The sequence below is a fragment of the Corylus avellana genome, chromosome ca8, assembly GCF_901000735.1.
Source record: "Corylus avellana chromosome ca8, CavTom2PMs-1.0".
Classification (NCBI taxonomy): domain Eukaryota; kingdom Viridiplantae; phylum Streptophyta; class Magnoliopsida; order Fagales; family Betulaceae; genus Corylus; species Corylus avellana.
In genome coordinates this window covers 21,355,804-21,367,638 of record NC_081548.1, presented here as the reverse complement: position 1 = coordinate 21,367,638, position 11,835 = coordinate 21,355,804, and the positions used below count along the sequence as shown (strand labels likewise).

Below are 11,835 nucleotides of genomic sequence, written 5' to 3'. Positions count from 1 at the left end.
GAGAGAGAGAGATATGAACCGGTGAGAGAGATGTGGAATGAGAGTGAATGACTTGTAGAGAGAAAAGAGAGAGAGAGAGAGAGAGAGGAAAAAAAGAGAGATAGAGAGAGAAAAAATATGAACCGTTCAATTTTTAAAATAATGAGTTAAAAAATCGGTTTACTCTTTAAAAAAATTGGTCTTTCAATCAAGATTTAATGCAATCAAATAAATCATCTATCTTATTTCAATACAAATAAAACCTATATAATTATGAATATTAAAAATAAAAGGAAAAATAATATTGCTTTCAAAAGTAGAGAGAAAAAAAAAAACCTTAAAAAAATGCTTGAAAATCCGAGTAAATTACACACACACACACACACACACACACAAAAAAAAAAAAATCCATAAACTTTCAAATGAATTAAAACATCAGACCTTTAATTTTAGTTTAATTTATATAAATTATAATATGTTAAAACATTGTTGGTCTGGAAAAAAAAAAAAAAAAAAAAAGGTTAAGAAGAATAATTACCTCCAATATGAATTTTTAGGCCAATAGATTATGTTTTTGTAAATGTTAGAGAGTGGAGAAAGAGAAAGATAGAGATGGAGAGAAAAAAGAGGAGAGATATTAATGTTGGAGAGTGGAGGGAGAGAGATGTATGTCTTTGTTTTTGAAATTAAGAGCGAGAGAGATGTTGAATGAGAGTGAAAGACTTGGAGAGAAAAAAGAGAAAGAGACGTGGAGAGAGAGGAAAAAAAAGGAGAGAGAGAGAGATATGAACCGGTTCAAGAGAGAGATGTGGAATGAGAGTGAATGACTTGGAGAGAAAAAAGAGAGAGAGAGAGAGAGAGAGAGGAAAAAAAGAGAGATACAGAGAGAGAGAAGAAAAATATGATCCGTTCAATTTTTAACTGTTCACTTTTGAAAATAATAAGTTAAAAAATACGTTTACTCTTTAAAAAAGTTGGTCTTTTAATCAAGATTTAATGCAATCAAATAAATCATCTATCTTATTTCAATACAAATAAAAACCTATATAATTCCAAATATTAAGAAAAATTAAGCACAATAATATTGCTTTCAAAAGTAGAGAAAAAATGCTTGAAAATCCGAGTAAATTAGACCAAAAAAAAAATCCATAAACATTCAAATGAATTAAAAGATAAGACCTTTAATTTTAGTTTAATTTATATAAATTAGAATATGTTAAAACATTGTTCGTCTGGAAAAAAAAAAAAAAAAAAGTTAAGAAGAATAATTACCTAAAAATTTGAATTTTTCGGCCAATAGATTATGTTTTTGTTAATGTTGAAAAGTGGAGAAAGAGAAAGATAGAGATAGAGAGAAAAAAGAGGAGAGATATTAATGTTGGAGAGTGGAGGCAGAGAGATGTCTTTTTCTTTGAAATTAAGAGAGAGAGACGTGGAGAGAGAGGAAAATAAAGGAGCGAGAGAGAGAGAGATATGAACTGGTTCAAGAGAGAGATGTGGAATGAGAGTGAATGACTTTGAGAGAGAGAAAAAGAGAGAGAGAGAGAGAGAGAGAGAGACGTTGAGAGAGAGGAAAAAAAGAGAGATAGAGAGAGAAAAAAAATATGAACCGTTCAATTTTTAACTGTTCACCTTTTAAAATAATGAGTTAAAAAATCGGTTTGCTCTTAAAAAAATTGATCTTTCAATCAAGATTTTATGCAATCAAATAAATCATCTATTTTATGCAATCAAATAAATCATCTATCTTATTTCAATACAAATAATATTTCTTCATTAAGACAACTAAATATATTACAAATAAAATTCCTATATTTTAATTGTCTCAGAGCATTCCCAATGGAGGAGTCAAATTTTTATGTAAAATGGCTCATCAAAACTCACTTTTATCTAGGTTAGCTAATGAATTTTTAGATGCATCTACATCTGGTTACCTATATTTTTATCTATATCATTTAAATATTATTAAAAGTGAGAAAAAGTTTTGGGAAAAAAAAGAACATGTGAGAGGAAAAATGGGAAAAGTTTTGGAAAAAATAGAACATGCAAAGAAAAAATATAAAAAGATTTGAGAAAAGAGAAAACATGAGAAAGAAACAATAAAAAATAAAATGGCTCCCTTAAAAAACGTGCAATGCACGGGTTGTATGTTTTTAAAAATGAAAGGACAGAAAAAAATAATAATAATAACAATTAGTGGATGTATAAATGACAGAAGTAAAAAAAAAAAAAAAAAAAAAAAAAAAAACCCTTCTATAAAGCTTTAAAAGAAAAAGGAAATCATTGAGAGACCATTTACATTTTACAACAACACAAATACTCAAGTCATTTTTCCATGTCCTTAGGCCTTATCCTTGCATAATTGCATTCTCAAAAGTAACTTTATTTAAAATACTTTCCAAGAGAGAAGTTTGAGAAATTACACTAACTAATTTTCTTCTCCTCATTGAATTAACTAATTGGCTATCCAAAATAAAAAAAAACGTTCATCAAATCATGGTTATCATTAAATTTAGAATTTTATAAAGTGTAATCCTTATAAATTGAAACATATTAAATAGTTGTACTTATAGATGTAGTATAAAACGAAAGGAACTATAAATATTTTTTTTGACTATATAATCATTCAAAAAAACATTTTATTTTTATTTTTATATATTTTTAGTTTTTTTTGTACCACATCAGTTTGTAAAAGTATTTTTTGTAAAATGTGTTTGTAAGCTTAGCATTCCTCAAACCCACCATAAAAGCCTAATTGTAACAATCTTATAAGTACCTAAATGAGTCTTGTAAATATTCCTGATTATCAAAATAACACATTATCACACACATCATATTTCTTATATTAACTATTAGGCTACCCAAAAATTAATTTGATATAACCTCATAAAAATTTTGAAGGTAAAAATCATAATCTATTATAAAAACTCTAAAAGTCAATGTCGTCAATCAATTCTTTATTCTATGCTTTATTTTTTCCTACGCAATGTCCTTGATCAAACAATATTTATATATATAATGAACAGCAGCGTAAACTAAAAAATCGTCATACTTCGTATAAAAAACAACGATAGAAAACTCTCTCACCATTATTTCCCTTAATTCATTCTAAAATTTACAAAAAGGGAAAATTAAGCAATTAGAATTAAACAAAATATATAAATTAGAATAGAAGATAAAGACAAAAATCGAAAAGATAGAACAGGAACACAAAATATAAAGTCAAACAGAAAATGAAAAATACTAATATAATAGAAAAGAGTTGTCGCTGTATACTTTCTTTTTGCTCCAATAAAACCTTTAAAGCCAATGATAACAATCAATTAAGCACCTAAACAATGTGCATTAAACATAGGAAAAAAACTATCAATGTAAAATATCCTAAACTAAAAAATCGTCATATCTATTATATATCAAAAAGACCAATAGAAAACTCTATAACCTGCGACATGCGCGGGTTTTTACAAATTATATATTCACACAAAAGCATATATGTGTCAAACATAATAGATAATCTACAAATTGGATAAGAACAATTTAAGTTATTATATCATAATGCTATGTTTTTTACTTAAAAGTGAAAAATTGGCATCAATCTTAATTTCAATTTAACCAAAAATGAAAAATAGGAATGCATTTTAAAACAACCTTAAAGCATATCAATTATAGATCTGCCATGTTAATTATTTTACCTAAAGAGTGCGATACAAACAAAATGTATTGTTAGAAATTAATGCTAGAAAAAAAAGTAATGAACCTAAATAAAAATTAAGAAGAATAATGAAAAAAAGAAGAAGAAGAAGAAATCACTTGCATTTAATTACAAACATGATTTATATATATAAAAGTTAAGATAAATATAACAATAGTTTCAATAACATTGTTTTGAATCATATTTCAACTAAATAATATAATTATATAACAATAGTTTCAATAACATTGTTTTGAATCATATTTCAACTAAATAATATAATTATATAACAATTCATTTTATTAATTGTAACATTTATACAGCAAGGAAATATAGAGAAAAACGTACACTAACAACATTAAGCAATTAATGCAACAAAACAAAATAAAGGTATTAACTAAAAATTCAAGAAAAATAATGGCTATACCTCTAGGTGTATTGTAAATTATTTCCAAAAGAAATAAAAAGCAATCACCTGTATTCTATATTTACAAAAATGATAAATTAGGATAACTTGAAGAAAAAAAAAATCAAGACAAATATTACTATAGTTTTAGTGACATTGTTTTTGAACAATTTGTGTAAATATTTTAGTTAAATTAATTGCAATTGCAAATATGATTTCTTGTTAGTATGTGTTTATACATTTTTTAAAAAAAAAATATTGAAATCAAAACAAACTGAAAAACGTTTGAAGTGAAAAAAAATTGTACAAACAGAATCAAATCTAAATTTTGAAATAGTTTGAACAGGAGGACGATATAGAAACAAAATATTGAAATCAAAACAAACTGAAAAACATTAGGAGAGAACAAAAATTTTACAAACGTAATTAAATCTAATTTTATAAATATTTTGAGCAGGAGAAGAAAAACATTTGGAGAGAACAAAAATTGTACAAACCTAATTAAATTTAATTTTTGAAATATTTTGAACAGAAAGATGATCTAGAAACAAACTGAAAAAAGTTTGGAGAGAAAAAAAATTGTACAAATTAAATGGAACCTTTTTTTTTTTTCAAGAAGCACAAAAAGAAAAAAAAAGATAAGAAAACTTTGTTGACGAAGATAATTTTCTGTTCGTTTGTTGTAGTATGTGATGTTTTAAACTGTAAAGACGGTTAGTTTATCACCTTCAATGGAAGGGGAAGCCATGTTTGAGTGAAAGTGAAACAAAATATTGAAATCAAAACAAACTGAAAAACACTTGGAGAGAACAAAAAATGTACTAACGTAATTAAATCTGATTTTTGAAATATTTTGAAGAGGAGGAGAAAACCATTTGGAGATAACAAAAATTGTACAAACGTAATTAAATCTGATTTTTGAAATATTTTGAACAGGAGGACAATCTAGAAACAAACTGAAAAACGTTTGGAGAGAAAAAAAAATTGTGCAAATTAAACGAACATTTTTTTTTTTTCTCAAGAAGCACAAAAAGAAAAAGAAAGAGAAGAGAACCTTGTTGACGAAGATGATTTTCTTTTCTTTGTTGTCGTATGTGATGTTTTAAAATGTAAAGACGGTTAGTTTATCAAGTTTAATGGAAGGGGAAACAGTGTTTAAGTGAAAGTGTGAAACATGACAACTTTTGATTGTTTTTAACTTAAAATAACACTTTGTAGCATTTTAAAACCCCACATGTCGCAGTTTTATGCCCTTCTACTAAAAACTCCTCTATTCTATATAGAAGATTAGATTATATATGATATTAGAGATTTGATATTAGATTATATTAGATATTAGATAACGTGTGGATAAATAATGTTTGATGGCAGTTGAGATTGATTATTATAATGTGGATAAATAATTTTATGCCCTTCTACTAAAAACTCCCCTATTCTATATAGAAGATTAGATTATATATGATATTAGAGATTTGATATTAGATTATATTAGATATTAGGTGTGGATAAATAATGTTTGATGGCAGTTGAGATTGAGAAAGATGGTAGTTTGAAAAAAACACGTGTTTTGATTTTAAATAGAATGACACATGTCATAATATTAGCTTATTCTACTTAAAACTTTAAAAAATTCAAACGCACAGTTTCATTTAATATAATGATTTGTCAGATAAATAGAATGCCACATGTCAAACTCTTAGACTCTCCCGTGAAAACTCTCCTATTATATATTAGATTAGATTTGTCAACTATGAACTAATGTTTGTTAATATTGGATGTGCTTTCTTTGAATAAAATAATTCTTCTCTTTTTTTTTTCTTTTTTTTTTTCTAATAAATAATTATTCTCTTTGAATGAAATAATTGTTAGCTTGTTGTTTCTGAAGTATCTCAACGGTTTTAATTTTTAATTTTTGTACTTTCGCTTCTTGGATCTTTGCTCAAGTTTTGATTTTTAACGCACCGACTTTAAACCATGAAACGTGCCGTTTTGACCTTTAACCGTACTGTGACGTGCGTTTAGATTTTTTTCGCCAACTTTAAACTATGCAGATAGACTCCCATCGCCTCTCCCTCTCTCTGTTCTTTCTCACCGCTGCTCAGTCTCTGTATAACTACCCATCCTCTAAAACAATCCCCACCCTCTTCTTTCGCTTTGAAATTGCTCAATTGTCATAATAGATTTCTAAACCAATTGCAAACATCTGCTCTTGTTAACCCAATTCAGGTTTTGTTGGCACTTTGGATTTCCTTTAATTTGTTTGGAACTTTGGAGACGGTGGTGGAAAGGGTTGAATTATTGGAGTGGAGTGCCATATGGGCGGCGTTGCAAATTCAGAGGAGGATATAGAGCAGGAGCACCTGGCATTATCAATGCACACGAGGAAAAAGGGGGTAAGTTTCTTTTTTTAAAAAAATTAATTTTACTTGTGCATTGTTTACATTTTTCTTTCTTAAAATGAGTAGCCGAATGAAGCTTATTTCTTGCTCAGTTTTAGTAATGAGCTTCTAGCTTTCAATAAAAGGAAAAATAATATTTACCTTTCTTTTCATTTGGATCATATGCTTAAAAAGATGACATGATCACTGATGTTACAGTTGGGCCAAGCCCGAATAAGCTACATGTTCTCAGAATGATTTAGACCCTCTCAAGTTCTTCAGGTGTAATGTAGTAGGAATATTCACAGTTGAGGCTGATAACATCTGAGAAATCATCTGCATGGTTGGCCTACACTGTGGATTTTGACATAAGCAAGCAGTTGCGCAAGTTACAATCTTTTTCAGTTGGTCCTCAACTTCAGCTGTGGGAGGTGAAAGGCGTTGGTCCGATATGTCCTTCAGCTGTATGTTACCGGAGGGAGACAATATTGCAGTAGAGATGTAATCACCAAGATGGTTTCCTTTGATTACTTCAAGTGCTAAAACTCCGAAGCTATACACGTCACATTTCTCAGTCACCTTCATTGTGTAAGCAAGCTCTGCCAACAAATTTGGAAGGGGGTTTTTGTTAATTTTTTTATAATATGGTTTGTTAATTAACATAAGTGTAAACAAATTAAAGTAGTATTACCTGGTGCTACATATCCAAGCGTGCCTGCAAATCCGGTCCAATTGGATGAGTCTACCTGCATAAGTTTAGCGGTGCCAAAGTCTGAAACATGCGCTACATAGTCAGAATCCAGCAAAATATTCTTGCTTGATATGTCTCTGTGAACAATGGGCGGTGAGCAATCATGATGCATGTATGACAAGGCATGCGCCACATCTTTAACAATATTCACCCTTCTACTCCAATTCAATTCTTTAGCTTCTGTTTCTTTGCTTAGGATTTCGGCCAAGCTGCCATTCTCAAGGTACTCGTAAATCAAAAGCGAGCATCGTGCGTTTGAGCAAAAACCATGTAGCTTCACAATGTTTCGGTGTCGTATTTGTGTCAACGCCATTATCTCATTGAGAAACTCTTTTCGATCAGTCACATAATCACCATCACATGAGTGTATTTTCTTTGCAGCTACAATATTACCCGATGGCAGCTGTGCTTTATAGACGCTTCCATATCCACCATTTCCAATGCAATACATGGCATCAAAATTCCTGGTAGCTTTTATGATTTCTTCATACATCTTTTTCCCATTGAAGATAAACATCGGGTATAAGCTCTCGTCTTCTTTTTCCGGTGACCTCTTTCTTCTTACAAAACTTGACATTCCGATCACAGCAAATAAAAGTACTAGTACTACCAAAATGGGGAATATGATTATGAACACGATCTTGTCGCCTTTTTGACGGACTTGTTTGTTTGGAGTGGATGGTTGACAAGGTTGTAGTCCTTTCACCTGGCCGCACAATCCTTTGTTCCCCTCCAATGCTTCTATCGGGGCATCTTGAAATGCTTTGTTGTTGGGAATTGGACCCCAGAATTCATTGAATGCTATGTTGACATACAACAAGCCGGGCATGTCCTCAAAAGCCTTGGAAAGAATGCCAGAAAGGTTGTTGTGGGAGATATTCATTGTCACCAAGCTTTCCATGTTCCTGAACTCCTTTGGTATCTCTCCTGTGAGATTGTTATGACTCAAGTCAAGCACCGAAAGCTGAACTAACTTGGCCACCTGAGTCGGAATTCCCCGGCTGAACTCATTGTGGCTTAAATTCATGTGGTGCAGTCTTAAGAAGTTCCCTATATATCCTGGAACCGAGTTGCTCAATTTGTTTGTTGACAGGTCAAGATACTCAAGGCTTGTCAGGGAGCCAAGCTCTAAAGGTATACCACCTGAAAGTTGATTGTTCCTCAATATCAGCTTCCCCAAAGAAGTCAACCTCCCGAATTCCTTAGGGATCTCCCCAACTAAGTCATTTGAAGAAAGATCAAGAACTTGTAGTCGAGTTCCGTTTCCAATCTCAGGTGGTATGCTACCAGTGATATGATTCCCTGCAATTTCTAGATTAGTTAGTCGTGAGCTCCTTCCCCAGTTTGGTGAAAGTTCACCATAAAATTTGTTGTTACTGAGGTTTATATAATCCAGGTCCGGATAGACCCCAAAAACTTCGGATATATTTCCTGTCAGCTGGTTCCCGTCTAGACGAATTCTATATAAAGTTGTGCAGTTTCTCACGCTTTTAGGAATCGGGCCTGTGAGATTATTACCATTTGCAGTAAAGTTTCGAAGCAATCCACCTCGGCAAATATTTGATGGCAAATAACCAGTGAATTGGTTTCTTGCCACTCGAAATACTGTCAACTTCATGAGATTTTCTACCTCTAGAGGAATGGAACCAGAGAGTTGGTTGTCACGAATGTACAAAACCTCTAAGTTGCTCAAGTTACCAATTGAAGCTGGAAGAGAACCATTGAGTTTATAATTTTCTCTCAAGTCGAGACTCACAAGAGACTTCAAGTTTCCTATCTCCTCTGGAATGGGACCTGAAAGGTTGTTCTTGAAGAGATGGAGAAGTGTGAGGTTTCCGAGGTCACATAATGATGTCGGGATAGAACCCACAAGATTGTTTGTTGCAAGGCTTAGATCCTTCAGAGATTCGATGTGTCCTATTTCTGTGGGGATGAGACCAGAAAGTTTGTTCTGAGATAAGTCCAACAGAGTTAACCTTCTTAAGTTTCCAAGAGTAGAAGGGATGGGACCAGTTAAACTGCTGGAATACATGCAAAGTTCAACCAAGTTGGAAAGATTTCCAATTTCTAAAGGAATGGAACAAGATAGTGGATTGTCATAGAGGTACAAGTAAGCCAATTTGCTTAAATTGCCCAAGGAAGAAGGAACGAGACCGTTTAGGGAGTTGCTGTACAGAGCAAGCTCATCAAGAGACCTCAACTGACCTATTTCTGGAGGAATTGTGGCGTTCAACTGATTTTTAAACAAGCGCAAGACCTCAAGGTTTGTCAGCAGGCCAATTTCTGGTGGGATTTTTCCAGAGAACTGGTTGATAGAGAGATCAAGATAGATGAGATTGGAGAGGTAACTGATTTGAGGTGGGATGGTTCCAAACAGTGAGTTCGTACTGAGATCAACAAACTCGAGAGTAGGGAAAGACGAGAATGAAAATTCATGGAGTGAACCTTGTAGGCCTAAACATGTAAGATTTATACCGATGACTCTTTCAACAAGGTTGCAATAAATGCCAGACCAAGAACATGATGGGTTTGTGGTTGAATTGAGATTGGTAGAAGAATTGGTGGCATTTTTGGGAAGCAAAGTCCACGAAGATAGCTGAGACTGGGCTTCTTTTGGGAGGCTTGCTTTCCATGTGAGAAGAGCATCAGCTTCTTCATTAGAAGCAAGATTCGGTGATGCAACCAACAGAGCAAACAAAAAGAAGAGTATTATTAGAGAGCATACCTTCTTCCCAAAGGTTGATGATCCCATGCTTTTGTGTTGGTGTAAAGAATGTGATGGTTCTGAGCTTCATTTAAGGCACATACTACACATGAATTTTTTTTTTTTTTTTTTTTAATTTCTTTTTCGCGTTAAGAATCCAAATGAGAAACTGTCCTTCATCTTCTCCATGATAATAATTAATGGCGAAGGCTTGAGAAGTCGTCGATGTCGTTTACCATCTTTTTTCTTTTCTTCTTGTTTTTTGGGTCAAAGGAGAAGACTTTTGTTCATAAAACTCATGATCAATTTGGACACGATGGGTTTTTGCGATTGGAATTGACTATGCAAATGATTACAACAGCTCATTGGAGATCCACCTCGTAAATTTGTTATACTATTATAATGATGGGATTTGTTAAGTACATCAGGCAAGGAATTGAAAATGGGATCGAAGTCCCTGCGGTCTCAATACTTCTGTTCTATTCGTGTTTACATGGTATACGGCAGCTATTGCTATTGGTGTTAGGTATATAGACAAACGACCTGTAAGTGTAAGTTTAAGGTAAATGTGATGCATGTTACCGTTGCTTTCTGAAATTAACATTCCTTTTTTACTTTTTTATGAGCTAGTCAAAGTCTTTTGGTTGTTCCACTCGATCGCTTTGTCATGCTGTCCGCCGTCCACCAATTTGTTTGTTGCGTCCCATTTGAGCGTTGAAATGCACTATGGACTCTATGGACTCAACTCAACCCATTTGATCAGAAAATTAACAAAAATAAATAAATAAAGAACGCACCATGGAATAAACCCTTCGGTGTTTAGGCATTGGAAAAAGACGCGTGGCAGCATGATATTGTTAGTGTGAATTCAATAGAATGTTCCATTTCTATGAAATTCCGATGTGTCAAAGATGTCGGCTAAAATACATCCTCCAGATAATCCAACAGACAAGTCAAAGTAAAAGTATGGAATTTTCCTTTTGGTTCATGTTTGGATCACAAGACAGCAAACTGAGAGTTGTCATCGGTTCAAATCAATTTTTGGATAAAATAATAGAAAAATATATATGCAATCAAATAATTAAAAAAAAAAAAAAATCATTCAAGAAAGAGTACCATTCTCTTGTCTAGTGTTAAATTGGGTACATACCAAATGCAAGAACATACTCAACAAATTAGAAGAAAACAAATTATGCATGGACCCTTTTAATGGTTTTGGGATGCGGCGCTTGGGCTAAAAACTTGCAAATGATATCTTTTTCATCCAAAAAATTAATAAGGTTTTACAAAAGAAGCAATATTATTTAGTAAATTGTTATTAGACTATCGATTAACTCAAAAGAATCATAAAAATATTTTGATGCAATTATAGTCGGAGGGCGGCAAATCTGAAGCAAATTGCCCAAAATAGCTGCATAAGTTATTGATGGCCGTGACATTAAATCTAGCTGCAATTGTTTAACTTTATATGGCAAGGGCTCAACTAATTCATATGGCAAGGGAAGCAATTGTTCTTCGAATTTCCCTATGATAGGTTTAAGCAGTTTCGGCTTAAAGTCATTAATACACAAGACAAACACAAAAGAGAAAGTAAGGTGTGTGAGAGAGGTACGTATATGAAAAAGATTAATTGAATACCAAAAACACTAAATGTACATGCTATCTTTTACCTCCGAGTAGCTTGCTAGGGATATAAATTTGAATTGCATTGAGCTCGTGAGAAATTCCCTTAAACTAATGAAAGAACGGGAATCAACAGGATATTTTAGATTGATATGAGCCTTAGAACAACTGGGTGCAATTTTTACCAATAACATGGCTCCAGGTTCTACTCCATCGCCATACTTGAACAAGATCAAATTTGGAGCATCAATTTCAACCTTCACCAACAAAGGAACAAAGCTAGGCATAACATATCTGAATCTC

General features: G+C 32.3%; 1 protein-coding gene across 1 annotated transcript; it reads right to left on the bottom strand.

Annotated features, from left to right (window-relative positions):
- Positions 1-6,654: 6,654 nt before the first annotated feature.
- Positions 6,655-10,005, bottom strand: LOC132189872 (MDIS1-interacting receptor like kinase 2-like). The gene is made up of 2 exons (XM_059604690.1): positions 7,146-10,005; positions 6,655-7,053 (listed from the first exon to the last, which is right to left on the bottom strand). The coding sequence occupies exons 1-2, from the start codon at positions 9,955-9,957 to the stop codon at positions 6,704-6,706; spliced, it is 3,162 nt and encodes a 1,053-aa protein (XP_059460673.1). The 5' UTR covers positions 9,958-10,005; the 3' UTR covers positions 6,655-6,703.
- Positions 10,006-11,835: the final 1,830 nt, after the last annotated feature.

What these genes read in the sequence shown, in the direction of transcription:
- LOC132189872 (XM_059604690.1), bottom strand. Translation starts at nt 9,957, where the DNA reads ATGGGATCATCAACCTTTGGGAAGAAGGTATGCTCTCTAATAATACTC. An exon ending in GCTTGGATATGTAGCACCAG is followed by an intron (nt 7,054 to 7,145) that starts GTAATACTACTT and finishes ATTTGTTGGCAG; the next exon opens with AGCTTGCTTACACAATGAAG.